The sequence below is a fragment of the Takifugu flavidus genome, chromosome 12, assembly GCF_003711565.1.
Source record: "Takifugu flavidus isolate HTHZ2018 chromosome 12, ASM371156v2, whole genome shotgun sequence".
In the NCBI taxonomy this organism is placed as follows: Eukaryota; Metazoa; Chordata; class Actinopteri; order Tetraodontiformes; family Tetraodontidae; genus Takifugu; species Takifugu flavidus.
Genome location: NC_079531.1, coordinates 11,163,781 through 11,183,939, shown reverse-complemented (window position 1 = coordinate 11,183,939; position 20,159 = coordinate 11,163,781). Strand labels below are relative to the sequence as shown.

At 45.9% G+C, this 20,159-nt stretch overlaps 1 protein-coding gene across 3 annotated transcripts in view; it reads left to right on the top strand.

Moving 5' to 3' along the window:
* lsamp (limbic system associated membrane protein) overlaps nt 1-20,159 on the top strand; it is a 272,640-nt gene that overhangs the window by 95,333 nt on the left and 157,148 nt on the right. For 2 of the 3 annotated variants that reach the window (XM_057050596.1, XM_057050599.1), the window contains exon 1: nt 10,044-10,161. The exons of the other annotated variant lie outside the window; for it this stretch is intronic. In XM_057050596.1, coding sequence (XP_056906576.1) covers nt 10,059-10,161 — 103 coding nt within the window. In that variant the 5' untranslated portion in view covers nt 10,044-10,058. Of the gene's footprint in view, nt 1-10,043; nt 10,162-20,159 lie in introns of those variants that run through there. 3 annotated transcript variants of the gene reach the window in all.

Sequence of the window (20,159 nt, the reverse complement as noted above, 5' to 3'; positions counted from 1 at the left end):
GCTGCACCAGCCACCTACTGCGACTGACGCTGAGGCTCCCGCGCCTCCGTCTGTGTCAGGCAACCTCTGTACGTGGGAGGGAGTCACCCTGACATTCCGGTTGATGTATTAAGTAAAGGTGGAGCTTTGCTGATGGGAACCATGCATCAGCTTATTGTCTTCTTCTGCGGGCTTGTTTGTCATTCTTCTTCTGCGTTAGTTGTCATCTTCCTTTTAGGGTTCACCTTGGACGAGCAGCGTCTCTTTTAGCCTGCCAACATTTCCTGTGTTGGTTCACGAAAGGAGACTCACTGGAATATCAATTGTCTGTGTCCTTTATGGCCCTCCCTCTCTCCCGTTTTGTCCCTCTCGTTCCTTTTATGTTTCATTTATGCAGTATATTATTGTAAGCAATTACTCTTCCCTCCTTAATTTATGAAAACAGCAGTAAATCACGGAACAATTTTATGTGTCTTTGTTGTTCTCATGATTTGTTGTGCCACTTATAGTATCCTTGAGAATAGAACGTGCATTATGCATGACTTGTGCGTCTGACAATGATTTTCCAAATTACTTTAGAGTAATCTGGTCCTTCAGATTCTTCTGTAAACTGAAATCCACAAACTTGTGTGTTGGAAATAATAATTTTCTTGTACGGTAATAGACGGGTGTAAGAAATTACAGTCGGTAAGCAACAACAATCTGCAGGCTGACAGATTATGGTGCAGCACTACTGTCAGCCCACTCAGGTCACTTGGAGTCATTTGAATCACTGTTCTTATCAGAAACACGGCGTAATGGACTGTCAAGAGCTGAAACGGCTCGGGAATGGTGCTGCATTTTTGGAGCGGCATCCAAACCCTTCATTCCCTTTTACCGCGTCGCACGAAAGTAGCGCGCTAACTTTTGTGCGGCAGATGCTGAAGTTGCTCAAATATTGTGGAATGAAAGACAGGTTATAGTCAGCTAATTTACCAATTAATGCAATAAAATGTCCAGCATACTTACTACTGTATTTACACTAGAGCTATCTTCTTTTATTATTATGGTTCAATATCCAAACCATTCAAAGGAAGCCTGGCCCAAGAAATGAAGGCACATTAATTGGAGGATAGAATCATATCACCAAGCTGCAGCTTGCAGCACCGTGAGATGCTGATCTGTAAGCAGTACCTCAGTGCAGACCCGTCAACAATACTATATGCGCAACTTCAAAACCACTTGTTTATACATGTATGTATGTATGCATGCATGCCGCGCGCAGGGCTCAATTGACGGTGGTGTTTCAGTCTCAGCTTGTCATTCAAAGCAGCCTAGCTTCTCCTGGACATCAGATACAGCATTAAACACTGTCACCGCGGGGTAAATTTTAAAAATTTTAATGAAAATCTTGCAAATCTGGCAGATACAAGACGCGCATGCAGCAGGGTATTTGTGACAAACATCAGCAATAAATCACAGCCGAGCATCCACATTATCCACAGATATAAATGTAGTCAACTCCTTTACTGCAGCTTTTAAGGAAGAACATTGTGTTTTTTTCCTAATGCCTCAGGTTTTGCTTCTGCACACAGACCCGGCAGAGAAAAGAATCTATAATGCAGGTCAAAAATGACTGCAGCAGCTTTTTTATGACCCAACTCAAAGGTGGCTCCAACAGGTCGAACAGTGGAGTGTGAGGAAAGGACAGATACATGCAGAGAGGAGGAGCTGAGGGTAGTGTCTCCAACCAGGGGTGTGAAATTCCAACCATTAAGCTCTTCACCTACTCAGAGCAGAGTTGTCAGGATGTTCCAAAAGCCTTTTATGGCATCAAATATCTCAGTAGGTGCTCAGAAAGGCGAACGCTCCAAATAGACACAACAGATTTCTAATCACGCGTAGTTAACGGCAAGGAGAACGACTTAAAAAGTTTGCCAGGAACAAACTTTCCTGGCTGTGCTTCTTGCTGACCCTTGACCTTGACATCCTGCTTTTCTCTATTTTGTTTCTGGTCCTTTAGAGTCTGGTATTGTGATTATCCTCGAGAGTGTATAAGTGTCAGGGCTCTTGACACCAGTTTAGCCGTCCAGTACTGAGCCGCAGTCAAGTCCTCCTGGGTCAACACTCAGACTGATGACATTGGGGCTTTTTCTCCACTTTGATCCACTGGTAAATATCAGCCGGCCGCACTCTAAATGCAAATGGGGGGCCGACGTTTTTCATGCAGAATGTTGGCGCTGGCAATGGTTGTGTTGCTCAAAGTGCCGAGTCAGGGTCATCAATAATGAACAGCGTTAATGCTCAGTCTGAAATAAAAAACATGACGTCTCTCTTTTCTACTTGTTTAACTTGATTTCTAAACACAATGTCCTATTTCACCCCAAGTAAAGTATAGTTGTCAGAGTTGCACTTAAGGACAGAGCACTGTAATTTACACTTCTAACTCAGAAAGTCCCAGCAGCCTTTCATGTGTCAGATAACCCAAACCGATAAGAGGATATATGAACTGTGAAATTAATGCTTCGTCTGCCATTTTCCCTGTGCGCAGGGAGAAATATACATATATTAAACTGCTCATTTATCAAGCTTAGTTCAGATTATTGAGATTTACCAATTTCCTCACTGTGGCAGTGTGATTATTTGACTGCGGCTAAATGATATCTATTTCTCATTACTTCACAATGCTCAAAGATAATGATCAGTAGCCACAAGGGGATTCATTTTTCCCTTTTTTCCCAAAACCTCTCAGTTCATCAGGGTGTCAGACAGCGGACCATCCTGCCATCTGACTCACACAGAAATGGTTTTGAGGCCCTACAGGCCTGAAAACTTGCCACCCACAAGCGAAACCTGAGCACCAAACAAGGGCCCAAATCCCCCCTCCCCCCCCCATGGTGCCAGCGACGCTACGGGAAGGAAGAGCAAAACAGATCGTTTATGACATCTATAGTAGCCCTAAACTGTGGATGTTTTTCGCATATTTTACCTTCCCGCCGGCAGCATCCAGCAGAACAGACAGAAAGAAAGATTAGCAGAAAAGCGAGAAATAAGCTTTCCGATCTCGGTGGATTTGTTGAACAACAGCGAGGAACGCAGTGACAAAATCTAAAATGCCATCTTTACTGCCAAGAAAAACGAAATGTCCCCGTTGTACTTGCCCGTGTTGTTGTCCCAATTTTCAACACAATCAAACCAGGTTGAGCTTCTTTTGGAGGCTTTGCTGCGCAGCGGCCCCGGGAGTGGCGCAACAGTCAGGAGATGTTCGTCTTTTGTTCTCAAACTGAAGGTTTTTCTCTCATTACAGACGTTCTCCAATCTGTCTGGTGACTGATCCTTTTTAAAAGACAAAGGAGACGCCGAGTTGCCTCGTGCGCATCGGTTGTTGCACATTAAAATTAACAGACGTTTTCTAATGTAACGTTTCCAGATTTATTGGCGATATTGTCCCTGAAGTCAGCCTGAAGAGTGGCACCAGAACAGCGATACGCGATGATCCTCCCTCCTCTGAACGTTAATGTTGGAGCAGAATGTCAGATGGGATTCTCTTTCTTTTGAATTTTTTTTTTTTTTAGAAAATTATTTGGTGTCAGCGGTGCTGAGATCTGCGATTAAAACTAACTGGAAGCGTCAGTCAACTCAAAACATTCGCTGGATTGGGATTACCGTATTTTCACGACTATAAGGCGCACCTAAAACACTGAGATTTTCTCTAAAATCGACGGTGCGCCTTATAATATGGAGCGCCTTGTGTGTGGACCGAGTTCCGAAATCTGCTGTGCGCCTTTGGTGGGTGCACTACGGTAAACGCTCCGCCAATCGAGTCAATTAGCGGCACACCTACGCGTAAGGATCCCCTAAAATGGCGCCGGTCAAGCGAGACGCGTATGAATGAGGCTTACTTTAAACTGCAGAACATCGAATATGTGGCTGAAAATCTTCCCTAACCCTAACCCTAACCAGGAGAGGGCGGCCATCTTCCCTAACCCTAACCAGAAGAGGGTGGCCATCTTCCCTAACCCTAACCCTAACCAGGAGAGGGCGGCCATCTTCCCTAACCCTAACCAGGAGAGGGTGGCCATCTTCCCTAACCCTAACCTAACCCTAACCCTAACCTAACCAGGAGAGGGTGGCCATCTTCCCTAACCCTAACCCTAACCAGGAGAGGGTGGCCATCTTCCCTAACCCTAACCAGGAGAGGGCGGCCATCTTCCCTAACCCTAACCCTAACCAGGAGAGGGCGGCCATCTTTCGCACCTACTGCCGCGACAAGATAACCGCGCCCAGCCACATCTATATGGCAGCGGCGGGCAAGTTATGCCACCATATGGGAGTGGATTGTAGACGCATGGGCTATGATACCGTCTTCATGTATTGTAAGAGCTTTCACAAAATCAACGCTGAAGCGGAACCGGTCGGTGAGTCTGATTCAGATGATTAAGAAGAGGAATTCGGGATGTTGGGCATTGAAATAGCGCAGCTGTTTAATTCAGATACAGAAGATGAAAAGTTTGGTTTTGTGGCGGAAGAATGAATATTTTGTTCAATAAATGTGTCGAAACTCACCGTTTTACTTCTGTCATTTTTTACTGTATGTTTCAGCATGCGGCTAATAATACGGTGCGCCTTATGTATGTTTTAAATACAGAAATAGCTCCCATAACTGAGACTGCCCCTTTTAATACAGTGCGCCTTATGGTCGTGAAAATACGGTAAATTTGGCAAAAATGTAGAATTCGATTAATAGGTATTCAGCTGACGAGCAGTGGAGTTGTGTTGCAGTGCAAACTACACAAGTACAATTCTGATTCTGCTCTTCCGCTCGTCTCAAGCCCCCACACAGTTGCGCACCTGCAAACACTTTATCAGTTATGCATTTATTCTCCTCATATTCGTTGGTGATGGGAGGTTTTCCCTTGAATAAAGACCAGGACACAATTTCAGGAGATGACTGTCCGGCAGCTGCATGGTACATATCTGCTTTCAAAAGAAAAAGAAAAAAAACCTCTTAATGCATTTGTCATTGTCGGTAAATAATTCAAGCTTCTCTGAATTATGATCTGTCGTGATTATGGCTGAATTGGGCTGCCGGCTTAAGAGGCCTTTCAGAGGAGTGGTTTTCTGCTGGCTGCGGGTTGAAATGACTGTCGAGTGGCTCTATGTTCCCACCGCATAATGAGTCCTCTCACATTCTTTAGAACCTTCAAATGGAACTTTTTCAAGGACAGAGACTGAAGTGGATCATTTACTATTGCCCCTGTTGACATGTTAAGTTCGGTATGTTTGGACGAGTCAGACAGATGAGTTCTCTGTTGACATTTCTTCTCGTCGGTGTTTATTATAACGGACACTATTAAGAACTACGGCTTCAGTAAACAGATTCCTAACCTCCAACATTGTCTGATGAGCAGCTGGTGACGGGAAAACCAGAGTACATCAGCGTGATGGCTGAGGTCACCACACTCCCACAAACAAAGGGGGACGTCAGCATCAGGGCAGATGTTGTCCTTCATTTCTTCTTATTATGTCCCAATTTTCACTTCTTTTGTCCCAGCTCCTCCTGGATTGTAACGAGGGGTGATGTTAATGTTGTCCTCCTGTCACCAGCTTGAAATTGGTCGCATCGCCGATACGCTGCTGAACTCGGCAGCAGCCGGACCGGCTGGATTTAAAAGACCAAGCCTGCCTCCTGCGCCTGCGACATTACTTGACTGTTTAGCACGTTTATTTGAGATTTCTTAGATGAAGGTTGATTTGTGGCTGCTTACAATCTGCGTAAATTACAGAAGAAATTCACAAACAAGGGGAAGTTAGCGAGCAGACGTCGGCAATCGTGGGAGGTGTTTTTAGCTTTAGCTGCATCAGTCGGCATGTGTAAAGGTCTATTTTTAATACCGTCCGCTGGATGACAGGTAATATTCACGTGTCCTTCTCACATCTCCGTGTGCACAAAAACAATCGGATGCAATTATAAGAGCTGGCTTTTAAATGGCATTTTATATGTCTTGACAATATGAGGTCCTTTCACATTCCTGACAGCAGTCAATTAAGATTGAGGGATGAAAGCATAAACATCCTGTTTTAGCCAACTTTATTAACGCCTCTGTGCAGTTTTAGGTCTTCTTTCGTTGCAACTTATTTCTTTGACAAATGATGATGAGCAGCACTGAATGTTAATACCCGTCTAGCAGCGCAGCAGGGTGATTATTGACAGCGGCTTGTCAGGTGATATACACATCAGTGAACCATATTAAAGAGCAACGCAGTCAAATGGGGCAAATCAGCACATCGTTAGAGGCTGAAATTAAATGGAATATTTTTATCAAGATTGCTGTCAGTCTTCATTTCCTCATACAGCCTATTATTATTAGTAGTAGTAATAATAGAAGTTTGCATCTCGACCTTCTCATATGAACGACTTTCAAAGTCAGAATGTAACTAACAAAACCTGGATTTTTAGGTATCTCAGTCGTCTCGGCTTTATTTATAATAGCGTCCAATGGCAACAGAGCCTGACTCAAACTAGCAACAGTGGCAGGAAACCTCGAGCTGGACCAGGCTCAACGGGGACCCTCCTGCTGGTGTCCAAAAGGGAGACGGGGGCAGAGAGAAGGAGAGAAGGAGGAGAGGATCGGCAACATACATCATAAATGCAAATACATTATGCAGAAATGAGCCATCAGCAGGTCCCAGGATTAATTTTTGATAAATTAACCCCACATTTTTTAAATTCATTATACATTTCTTTTTAAATGTCCTTCATTAAGACATATTAAGTTCAACATTATAAAATGTAGCTTTACAATTCTGAGAGCGATTAATGGTGAATCCTGATAGTCCGGCTGCTGTGTTGGCCCCAGAGTACCTGGCTCACCATCTCAGTCTGCTTCACCGTCACAGCTGCCTGTAATGACGTCGTCTCCGTGTTTCCCTCCGCCCCCTAAGAAATGAGTCAAGAATGTCAAAGAGGCCTTAACGCCAAAAACTCTTTGGTCTGCTCCTTACAGGGAGAGTTGGTTTGTTTTGTTCGGTCTCGGTTTGCTTGGTAGACCACAATGTGGTTCCCTTACAGGCCGCTTAGTGCCCCCCCCATGTCAGCATCCGTTGTGTGCCGCTGATTAAAACCAACAGAAAAATAGAACCAAATCGAAAAGAATAGGAAAAACCTGGAAACGGTAACGACATTTCGTCAGAGGTGAGCAGCCGCAATATCCTGATTGTGGCATATAACGTTGTTGCCATGGTAACTTTTTTCTGCCATGAGCGAAAGGTGATCTTTGTTTTCCACTATTGAAAAATCAATTGGCTATAATGGTCCAGCACATCCAGGCCTCACAATGCTTTAAGAGCTCCTCTCTGTTGAAATCTTGAATCTTTGCCGCATCACTGTACTGACCCCCCCACCCCCAACTGATAATAACTCCCGGCTTAACTCCCCACAACAAAAGCTTTCTTTTTCAGCTTTGAGAAGACCTTTCCCTTCATTCAGTCGCGCCTCAAAACATATAATTCTGCATTAGGACGGCCCGCCGTGCTTCCGCTGTGACCTTCTCCTCATCCGAACGATACCGGTCATCTACTTCCATGTTCAAAGTTGCACCGAGGTCCAAAAAGAACTGAGGATTTGGAAAATTGAGAGAGGAAATGTGCGTTTCTGCAAACACGTCAACCCTCTTTCACAAAGTGAAATAAAAAGGATGAAAATTGAACCAAGTTTTGGACGCGCGGGATCTGGAAAAGCGTGTTTAATGACATTCGTGCTGAATTAACATTATTACTGTGAGAACACGATTGCTGCACAAGGACATATGAGCTTAAAATCCAGCGCGATCCATTTCAACTATTTATACACCGTCTGTTACAAATGATGCGACATGATTAAATTAGTGGTAAATCAAAAGCGCTTGATCACCAAAGATGTAAAAGTGGTGAGAAAACACCCTTTTAAAGCCAATAAAACCAAATAATATCAAACCATCTCTGGAAAGCTGAACATGCTTGAGAAGACTTGAAGGGGATAAATGAACTCGGAGTTTTTGGATTCATCCAGTTTATCTAATCATGATCAAATTAAATCATCTGCGGAAGAAGACGAGCATAGATCTTTCTGCAAAATTGCACAGCTGGTCCATTATCTGTCATCTAATTAGTTAAACAGATGGATTTACCATCATTTCCAAGTCTACCCGGTATTCTTTATGTCTTGTTTTCTGCACTAGCGCTTTGTTTTGAAAGTAAATAAAGCTGAAGCTAGAAGAGGAGAGTCCGTAGTTAATCCCGGTTTCAATCCTAAAGCTGCCATTCTCTGCAAAGCCGAGCAAGAAGAAGAGGAATAAAGACGAGCAAAGCGAAGGGAGGAGAGGAGGAGAGGCTCTGTCGGTTAGCGTCTTTGTCCGCTATCGACTCAACTGGATTGAGTCTGTGAGTCTTAAGTCAACCAGAATGAGCTGGGAGGTGTGGAGGAGTGTTTGAGATGGACCGAGCTCTGAGGAGATAAAGCCGAGACTGTGATCAACGCTGGCCATCCACAATCTCCAGGAAGGAGCTGGGAGTGAGGGTGGACGCGGGACTCGGCGGATAGAATCAGAGAAACAAGGCGGAGAGATAAAAACAGATTAGAGGCAAACAGCAGGAGACGTGGCCTGCTGAGGCGTGCAGCAGCCAGCGCAGAGCTCTGACTCTTAATCACATCATATTGTGTCTGAACAAAGGAATTCCCTCCTGCATCCATCTGCATGCTGCCATTTCAACCCCTCCCGGACTAAAAATAATAATAAAAAAGATAATGAACATTTTGCTTCAACAAATTCCATCTCAAAGAGGAGCGAGACGGAGTCTTTTTAACATCCCTGGGAAGAATTTCATGCAAAAATGTATTTGCTCAGTTGGAATTCTTCATTAACTCATTTCGGAATCGCGCAAGTCATTTTTCAACAACTGTTTGACACATTTACATAATTAAATTACTCTATTTTTTCTGAATTTGAGTAAGATGGAACTCTTTATAGAGGTTCATTTTCAGGCGTTTGTTTCGACTGGCCCGTCTTAATACTGACGACGATGCTGACTGTGTCTTCTGGAGCTTTTATTGAGTCTTTATTACCTCTTGCTTTGGTGGCCTGGTTTGGGAATCTCTCACTCCAGGACACAACTGAATTAACGTATGGCCCTGTAGGCTAATTGGGGAGCCTCGACTCACCGCAACAGCCCTCTGTGACCCACAGCGGCAGCGCGAAGCAGCTCTGTCCTTAATGATTGCGCGGTGACTTCCAGCTCCTCGTTCTGGCTGTGGGTTTGTGCTCTCTGAGGGGGAAGAACGGGTACAGAAGTAGTTTGTTACCCACAGCACTTGTAAGGATGGAGAGTAAGGCCACAGGGTGATCTTGTTCATATTGAACTTTCGGGAGATGCTCATGTACTTTTCGATATTGAGATGATTGTAGTGGTTTTTGTCCCTCGTGACTCCCCCCCTGGTAGTGGGATCGCTGGGTTCCCGCCTGCAGAGCAAATTTACAGATTGGTATTAATAAAGAAACCTTGAACCTTGAATTCTAATAAAAAAAGGACGTGTTTAATAAGTTTACAAGCTGAGAAACTGTACTCTTGTGACGTTCCATCACTTCCAAACACAACTAAAAATAGGCAAGTGCAGGTTGCACTCAGACTGCCTCCTGCCAGGAGGTGAGGAGCAGAAATGAAAGGATTTGAGTGCGAAGAGTTCCTCGGCTTCTGACAGCCTTCAAAGACGACATGTTTGCTCTGCTGCTGAGCTGCCGCTGAGCCGCCTCTGGCTGTTTATACTGGTGCGCCCGCTGCTCCTCGCTGCTCCGTTCTGATGTCAGGATTGGAAACACCGCTCCGCCTGTGCTCAATTACAGGTGTGTGAAGCCGACGCTGGACGGATTCACTTTTGTTACGTTTATCCTCGAACTGTGGATTTCATTGAGGAAAAGTCAGCGCAGGGGTTGCCGAATCTGCTCAAATGAGGCCGCGCACATGCGGAAAAAGTTGGAAAAACTGGAGGAAAAGAACTGAGAGGATTCTCAGTGCTTCAGTCCGCAGCAGTTTGTCTGGACCGTTGTCTTCCTTTTAACTAGGAGATGTTTGGAATCTGCCTGCTGCTGACTGTCTCTCCTGTCTCTGTTTTTGGATGCTGCCCTCTGACGCGTCTCCTCCACCGTGGACCTGGATCTCCACGTGCAGGTAAAACCTGGCTGTTGCTCATTTGGGGTGTGATAATGTGGCTCATGTGAAGCGAAGCAGAGTTGTGAGGTCGGTCTGTAGGTCCTGGGCTCACCAATGTGATGGAGAAAAGGGTGTTTGGGATATTTTTGGCATTTTTAGCGAGCCTGATGGATGCAGCTGGTGGGCAGCATCAGGGCCAGCACAAATCTGGGTTAAGCCTCATACTAAATCAAACAGAATTCTGTCACATGGAGGAACATCAACACACCTGTTCTGGGGGCCAGTTTAAACTCAAACTGCAGAAAATCGCCTCAACAATGTTCTTCATATGCTAATGCTAATGCTAATGATATCTATATGTCCGCACAGCCCAGCTGTACAGGTGTTGCTTCAGACACTTCCCACATAGTTCATGCTTGTAGTACATGACTTTATCTACAGTTTTATTTTCAGGCAAGCTGATCAAACTCAATTTGCTTCTTTCTGCGCTGAGACCAGAAATGAGCCGAGCCGTGAGCTCGCTGCTAGGCCGAAGCCTCTGGGAGCAGCTTTCACGCTGACTTTAATAAGCCCAGTCGAAAGAAACACATCTATCACAGACCTGAGGAGAGAAAGGAGTCACTCTTTTAACAGGTGATGGAGCTTTGGTCATCACAAGCCCTTTTAAATCGTGGCACGTGTAAAAGAAATGCAGCGGTGATTGTGGCGGGAGCTAAGCAGCGGCTAACGGGAGATGGATGGATGGAAATGAAGCCAGTACAAACACCGGGTGCGACAGTGAGTTATTCAGGATTTCTTCCCTCGATCTGGACGCTTGCCAGTGTTTCCTTCCAACACATGCAGCGACAGCCATATGGTCAGAATCTGATAAATATTATTTTATATAAACCAGAGTGCAGAACAGAGAAAATACACTCCTCAACACTGTAATTTCCCATTTCAGCTAGTGGATATTTCTGCCAAAGCAATAAATGCTGTTTTATTTCTGTCAGATCATCCGTCCTCCACATCATAGGTGGAAGTCTGCCTTTATTATTACATTCTAAAATTATAGCACCCGCTGTTGTTTATAACAAATACACTTTAGCGCTCATAGCCAAACAATACATCTAAAAATGCCACACTGCCCCCATGTTTAATGTAAGCCCTGTCCTACGGTTCATGTTGCATAACAAAAACTCTCCTCTGGCGCAAAACCAAAAGAAAAGTTTCACATCAAGTTTCTCTGGACGGTCTCTCGGGTTTGTCGGTCTAGTGTGCCCACTGGCTCACTGAGCTTACCTTCCTAAACACACACACACACACACACACACACACACACACACACCACACACACACACACACACACACACACACACACACACACACAGTTGCAGCTTCCTCTTGACTCTCCCTAAAATGCAAACACTCTTCCAATAATAGATCATTTGTAGAGCATTTCTGAGCAGAATGTGATGGACAGTGACAGGTTTGCAGTTAGAACGACACTGGGAGAGGGTGAAACACGAGGGCAGAGATCTATACCACACCTCCGAGGTTCCGCCATGTATTCTGCAGAGAAATCCCAATCAGTGACTTTATTTCGTGATAAAGTCTGCATCATCGTCATCATCGTGTGTGTGGGAGACAGCAGAGGGTTCAGGGGGGGGTTCACCTTGTTCCATATGTGCAGAGATTTTCCAGGGTTCTTTGAAGGTTCTCTGTTATTTTGGGCTTGGAAAGGTGGCGTCCTTGAACATGTTGCAAGTGCTCTCTGGAATTCTGGCTGATTACAAATTTCCAACGCGGATAAAAAAGCCGCCCTCGTTTGAAGCAGCCGAGGCTGCTCCTCCCACGGTCTCATCACCTGGTGGCAGTGAAGCCTTCTCACTGTCTTTCGCCGCTCTTTCAGCTTCTCCAGTCATTAGATGCACTCCGGTCCCGGGTGGAGGTTTCACGTTGAAACAGATCATTGAAGTTCAGCAATGGAGTCACAAACGGAATCGATCATATGTCATTAAAAGAACGACAGGAGACCGTCCTCCTCTAAGCAACGCGTGTAGATGTGGGTTGAAAGTTTCATGAAGCCAAGCCAGGCTCATCCATCTCATCTGGTTTCATTTCCTCTCCTGACCACAGAGGTAATTACTGACGCCGCTCCCGCTGAGTATTTAACATGCACATGTGAAGCTTTGCGGCGGAGCAGCGAGAAGATGCCAAGTGGAGATGGAAGGTCATCCTAAACTGCTCTCTGAGCTCCAAAAGGCTGAAGAAGTGTCCAAACTGTCCACATGGACCCGTGATGGGTCAGAGCTGGTGCCAGGTGGTGCTGCTTCTCTGGCATCGTCACCGGTGCTTCCTTACTCTTCGTGAAGGGTTTTTAAACGCTCTCCTCAGAGTTTTCATTCACCAGGAACAACAATTAAATTTCACTGTGCACATTTGCTCAAGTATTTCACTTCAACCCGCGTTTAGCTAAGTGTCCTCTGAGCATACATAACATTGCTAATAAAGTGGCTTCGGACATTTTTATAATCAAACTAAATTGAAATATATATATTTAAGCAGTGAGAAAGAGTGTGTCTTAAAATGATTCATAGAAACAGAAATGAGGAAGAATTCTACACGTTATACAGGAAGAACACTTTCCACTTTAAATCCGACCAGACACAAATTATAATTTAAACTGGAGATCAGGGAAAGTAAAGACAGAAAAAGTGTTTTAGTTCTACGAACCGCAATACTTTGATCGATTGGATACGGTACGATAAGGGAACACGCTCAGGTCAGTCACACCTGCAGGACTGGAAGCAAAAAAAGCCGCTGTTTCTGGTGGAAATGAGAGGAAATATGCAGAACAGCACCCAAGAATGGCTCCTGTCTGGCTAATTCTTGGCTAATTTGCACCCCCTCCCTCCCCAGAATTCACTGTCTGATGAAGCCGTTGATGCTAATGCCTGGCACGCTCACGCTCACGCGTTTATATCGCTGAAATGACCTTTAGTGCAAGGACTGTATTTATGTTTCAGGCTCTTTTAGCATCAACAGCGACCTTGCTGAGGTTGTTGGTTCTATTTTGACGACCACATCACCCAGCTGATGAGTTAATTGAACCGCACGAGAAGTCTCCTGAATCCAAATCCACCCCTCGTCCCTGAAGTAGCGTTTGTATTAATCCCACTCGCGGGCCAGCCGTGCATGACAGCACAATAAAATGATAAGTGAGACGCCTTTATATGTACATTATCTGCACACAGATCTGCTCTCTGCAGATGCATTTGATTTTATCGATACTCCCACTGCAGTTATTAAAGGGAAGGAAATGTTCCTCCCACCACGGCCACTGTGATTCACAGCTGCTAACACGAGCGAGTGTGTGGGCTCGTGTGAGTGAGGCTCATCATTAACACTTGCTAACGTTCCCTCTGTCGAAGGCGGATTCAAAGTAAAACAAGGAGAAACTGGACGTGCAAGTTTAATAATTATGTTATTATATTGCTGGTTTACGTCCATGTGAAGTATGATTGTGTTAATACACATGGTATAAAGAAGAATTATCTTTTGTAGCACTATTCAGTCAAATCTTTTGAGAGGTGTCTGCATAGCAAAGGAAAATGAAATATTCATTTTTAAACCCTATTGATGGTTCTCAGTCTGAAGGTCAGCTAATGTGAGTCCTCCTGGGCGGCGTTCCTGTCCAAGCCTCGACATCGCAAACTGCATCCGAGAACAAAACCATATTCCAAATACCAGCAGACGTCATGTGCAGTCGCAGCGTCCGCCGCTGTGCGGAGCTGGCCTCGGTTCAGCCACGACAGCAACCGCAACGTCTTCTTCCAGCGCGTCAGCGGGGAGCTGATGCAGCAGAGCAGCTCAGGCTGTGGCAGGACCTCCCAGACCAGCACGGCTCTAAGCAGCTGGGGAGCAAGAGGAGGGAGGCTGTTGTTGTGGTGCACGTGTATGTGTGCGTGGGGTCTGTCCGCAGTCCAACGTGCATCTAGTCTTCATCTAGGCTTCTCCTCTCCTCTCCTCTCCTCTCCTCTCCTCTCCTCTCCTCTCCTCCCCTCCTCTCCTCTCCTCTCCTCTCCTCTCCTCTCCTCTCCTCTCCTCTCCTCTCCTCCCCTCCCCTCTCCCTCTCCCTCCTCTCCTCTCCTCTCCTCTCCTCCTCTCCTCTCCTCTCCTCTCCTCTCCTCTCCTCTCCTCTCCTCTCCTCTCCTCTCCTCTCCTCTCCTCTCCTCTCCTCTCCTCTCCTCTGTCCTGTCCTGTCCTGTCCTGTCCTGTCCTCCCCCCTTTCTCCTCCCTCTCTACCCAGCAGCCATCAGCAGGAGGGTCCCCCTACATGAGCCTGGTCCTGCTCAAGGTTTCTTCCTGTTAAAGGGGAGGTTTCCTTGCCTCTGTTGCTTGTCTGGGGTCAGGCCCTGGGATTCTGGAAAGCACCTAGAAACAACTTTGACTGTAAAAGACGCTATATAAATAAAGATTAATTTGATTTGATTAAAATCAACTTATCGCTGACTATTTACTGCAGGAGCGGGAGAAGCTGGATGCCCTTCCATGCTGTAGACCCTCACGCTGCCTAAACATATGCATCCTTCCCTTGTTGTGCGTGTTGTTGTTTATTTTGCACCATATGTTGCTGATGACAACCATTGCTTCAAGTTGTAGCAGCGACCACAGAGCAGAAAGATGCATATCTGTCCGGAGCATCTGCTTATCTGCTCGGCACATTTTAATGTCTAACAAATGCTCCTGCTTATCGTTTGGCAGACGTTGAGTCGCAGCCACGTACATCAGCAATGCGGCGCACCTGCTCATGCACATAATGCCGCCCGTGTTCACTCACGGAGCCGGTGGAAATGAAGTTACCGCCCATGTAATTAAAGAGCCCGTCAAACTTTCATGAGACAGGAAGGGCGCGCTTCGTTTTGAACACAGATGCACATATTTTGCATTTGAAGTCGTATAATCCTGTTTTTATACAGCGAAGGCAGGCAAAGCCTGGAGAGGGATCTCTTATATCGCTGCCCAAGATGAAATATCTGAGCAGAGTCGAGGGGTTTTAGAAGAGCGCACCACATGTGGCTGCACATCTGCCTGCACTGGTGGGTTTGACTGAACATCCCTAAAAATTAAATAATGTTGGCTTGAGAGCCATGCTCATAATCATTTCTGTGATCACTATGGAGGAACATCTGAAGGTATATGTGGTCTTCAGTCGTGTGGCCACCAGCACAACTCTATCTTCATGTTCTATTAATAATGCATAGGAAATATTAGATGAAATATGGATCTCCTAATACTGTATCTGGCTGTGAAATGTCGGCTTCTAAGATCGGCCTCTTATTTTTTTTTTAATTAAAAAAAGTGTTTATTGTATGACAATAATTATTATATGACAACTTAAACCCTCTAGATGTCACCAAATGGCTCAAATAGTTAAATCAGGGGTGTCTAGATCCAGTCTCCAGGGCCATAGATTTTGGTCCTCGAGGACTGGAACCAAACGACTGTACTGAAAATGGTTCCTGTTAGAGATGCAGCCAAGAACCCACCGATCACTCTGGCTGTGCTCCAGACATCCTGTGTGCAGATGGGAGAAGGTTCCAGAAGGTCAGCTCTCCACCTTTCTGGGCTCTCTGCTCAGTAAAACACACCTGAAAGGTCACCTGGACTATAAAACCAAAAAAAAAAAAAACAAGTCTTTGCATGAAGCTGCAACATAAGAAACCGTAAATAAATAAAAAAATAAATACTGCGAAAGGGAATTCAGGAGAGGACGGCGCCGCAGCACCTGTAATAATATGTAATAACAGCAGATGTCAGAGGGAACATGTTTTGGATTGATTTCTGGGTTGCGATCTAATCTCCATCAGCTGCCGTCTTCAGGCACCTTCAAGTTTCCAGGCGGCGACTTCTGCGTTCCGTCCAATATCGACTTTGCATTTCTCTGATCAACCTTGAGCCCAAGGTCAAAACCGATCAACTCTCAGCCGCCCGTGTTAAACAGATGCTTGTTTCGACACGGAGTTGTGGCGAGACGTCGGCGTGCACTTGGGCTTCGATCAAATTCACCTTGCTTATCAGCAAAGCTGAGAGGTGCACATTGTCTCGTTTGGCCCTTATCACAGGCGCGGTGCGGGCGAGGCTTTGGGCCATGGATTAAATGTCATTATTTAATGAGAAGAGAACAGAATGGATGCAGCATGTAATTAGAGTGACACATACACTGCTGTGATATATCTATCACCATGGACTCGTGTATGCGCGCGCGCGCGCGTGTGTGTGTGTGTGTGTGTGTGTGGTGTGTGTGTGTGTGCGTGCTGCTTTCTCATTCAGTGCTTGGATAAGTGTGTGTGAGTATGCAAACGTTCAGCGTATTAGCTGCTGCTCATCAGTCTTTTGTTTTTGTCACACGTGATTGTACATGCTTGTGCGCGTGAACGCGCTTATACACGGGCTCTTCAAGGCATTATGTGGATGGTGCTATTTGGTTGAGCTCCCTGCTGGAACATGTAGCCTAAATGATCCTGAGTTGTGGTAATAAGAATGTCTTCCATGAGTGATGGAGGGATGCGCTGTTGTCTGTTCCTGTGGCAGCGGTTTGTGCTCATCTCGTTTGTCTTTAAGAACCAGTGCATTTGGATCATATTTAGCACAATAAAATTAAATATCAAGCTTCAGAAGATACAAATAAGGGATAGTGTGTGTGTGTGTGTGTTGTGTGTGTGTGTGTGTGTGTGTGTGTGTGTGTGTGTGTGTGTGTTCTAAACTGCTCAGTTCAGTTTGTCAGGCAAGCGCCGTTAATTACATGAATGTACTGACATCTAGTGGCTACTTTTTGACACTACACCTTGTAGCCGAGTTACTTCCCTAAAAATAAGTTTGCTTTTTAAATCTCTCTTGAGATTTACTTATTTCAAAGAGAGTGAAAATAATCTTGTCCACGGCCTCTGATTCATATTAGTTACCTTGACATAGTCAGTTCATATCCATTCAAGTTCTTTTCTTTCATCAGGCAGTTTAAACATGTTTTATTTCATTTTAGGCTTTGAGAAGTGCGATTTAAAGCCATTGATGCGTTAAAAAAAATCTTACAAATGATTCATAGTTCCACTTCTTTCAAATGTAAATCTGGAGAAGGATGTAAAGCTTCGCATCATCATGCAGATTTAAACAGTGTGTGAGGGTGACCTTACAGCACACACTCAGTAAAAGTTGATACTTCAGGAGTCAGTTAAAACTCTTTATGGATGGATTGCAGTTAGTGTAGAGTTCACATAGCTTTAAATTTCCTCTGTGTGTGTGTGTGTGTGTGTGTGTGTGTGTGTGTGTGTGTGTGTGTGTGTGTGTGAGGGGATCAAAAGCTTTAAATGTGGGAGTCTGAACGCAGTGGAAAGTTGTTGGGCTGTGCTGAGCGTCCGTGTTATTGGAGCCCAGCTGGGATCAGACCAGAACCACCCAATAATTCCTTTGTTCTGGGGAAGATTTAGAGTGAAACGTCCGCGGTGAATCACTTTCCTCACCTTCAGACTTCCTGCTCTTGTGTCTCAAGCTTTAGGTCGAACAGCAGTGAAATATTTGGTGAGAAGGGTTCTTCCTTCGTGCAGTCGGGGGGGTTCTGGGATTGTTGCTGGCTGTCCAGCGTACTAATCATCCTTCCTGAGGCATTGATTTGAAGTCAAGACATCACAATTAGTCAATCAGTAAATCCCATTAGCTAGAATGGTTCCTGCTCAAATTCAGCTTTAATCCCTGTGGATCAGCCAGTCTGGACTCTAATTTTGTTTATGTCACTAAAGTCGTCTGATGAATTAGTCTCTCAGCTAATGTTATTATTTCATGAGGTGGAAGTGAGAAGAGGCTCATAATTCATGGAGGCTTATTGGTAATTGATGCCCCAGACCCGTATTAATCTCCTTTCTGCATGTCATTTGTTCCGACAAGAGGACCGGACTAGTGCCCCCTACTGGTCAGAGACAGCAGTAGGAAACCTCTCACTGGTTTTATCCTCTGCATGCAGTTAAAACATTAAAAACATTGTTAAGTTTAACCGCAATCAGGCCTGCATGTTGCTCTCAGTGCTGCTTTTTTTTCTTAATCATAATCTAAATCATAATATATTATATATAATACCTAATATACCTAATATAACACCTAAAGTTCTCTGTTCTGTGGTCAACGAGCCGTCCGCGGTCCTCGGACATGCACACCACCTGGCTGGGGAACGGCCGCCCATCCAGCTGCCACACAGACGACTTCCACACGCAGCTGTTTTCACTGACAGCAGAATTCCGCAGACATGATGGGAAGTTTTAATGTGCGTCAGGCGGCGGCGGCGGGGGGGGGGGGGGATTAGTTAGTCCAGCTTCACCTGCAGCCTCAGCTAGAAAAGAGAACATTTATCTGTCCTGCCAAGGTGCCGATTTAAACCTCCCTTCTGAAAGTACGATGCTTTCACGGCTCCAAGGAAAACCAGCCTTGGTTTTCATGGCTCATGACTCATTCTAAGAGGAGGAATCAGGCCAACGAAAGCTAAAATTTGTCAAATGATGGAGCGCGTGCGCCATTATGAGGCCCTCTGTCACCACGGTGACCCCCCCAAGCATCATTTTTGGCTGCAGGTGCCTCTGTAAATGTCAGTGCAAGTCCAATTCATCAGCGTTTCCTCTGATTCCCGCTGCGGCCGTGCGTTTGGGCGTGAACAGTCAGATGTGCGTCGTGTCTGCGGAGGCCGTGAAGAAGACCTGAGCTGGCAGGGCGAGCAAGAGAGCGAGGGGGATACACCAGACGGGAAGCTGCGCGTCCTCGCGCCGTTTGGAAATGTCAGGCTGTCCTGCGGAGTGTTGGGACTGTCACAGTGGGGGGGGCGGAGAGAGAGACAGGGGGAGAGAGAGAAGGGCAGAGAGGGGGAGGAGGGAAACAGGGAGGGGGGAGAGGGGGTGGTATGACCTGCTGTACGCGTCTACATTCAGAACACACTCCACTCATTAGACACAGCCTCACAGTCTTCCTCTATCAGTGGCACACACACACACACACACACGGCTCTGTCTGTGTTTCTATAGCAACAGTAGGGAGGCTCAGAAGTTAGTGTTCACCTAGTGTTCTCATCGACAGTGATTTCAGCCCCAGTGCCGAGCGGGTTGGGAGATCTGATTTAAATATGTGGCATCGATCACATGCAGCATAAACTGGGCAGCTTCAGACCAGTACCACCCACTGGTCCCGATAATACCGGTACCACCCACTGGTCCCGGTAATACCGGTACCACCCACTGGTCCCGATAATACCGGTACCACCCAGTGGTCCCGATAATCCCAGTACCACCCACTGTCACTGATAATCCCAGTACCACCCAGTGGCCCCTGATAATCCCAGTACCACCCAGTGGTCTCTGATAATCCCAGTACCACCCACTGTCACTGATAATCCCAGTACCACCCAGTGGTCACTGATAATCCCAGTACCACCACTGTCACTGATAATCCCAGTACCACCCAGTGGTCTCTGATAATCCCGTACCACCCACTGTCACTGATAATCCCAGTACCACCCAGTGGTCACTGATAATACCAGTACCACCCAGTGGTCCCTGATAATCCCAGTATCACCCAGTGGTCCCTGATAATACCAGTACCACCCAGTGGTCACTGATAATACCAGTACCACCCAGTGGTCCCTGATAATCCCAGTATCACCCAGTGGTCCCTGATAATCCCAATACCACCCAGTGGGCCCTGATAATCCCAGTACACCAAGTGGTCTCTGATAATCCCAGTACCACCCAGTGGTCCCTGATAATCCCAGTACCACCAGTGGTCTCTGATAATCCCAGTACCACCCAGTGGTCCCTGATAATCCCAATACCACCCAGTGGTCCCTGATAATCCCAGTACCACCCAGTGGTCCCTGATAATCCCAGTACCACCCAGTGGTCTCTGATAATCCCAGTACCACCCAGTGGTCCCTGATAATACCAGTACCACCCAGTGGTCTCTGATAATCCCAGTACCACCCAGTGGTCCCTGATAATACC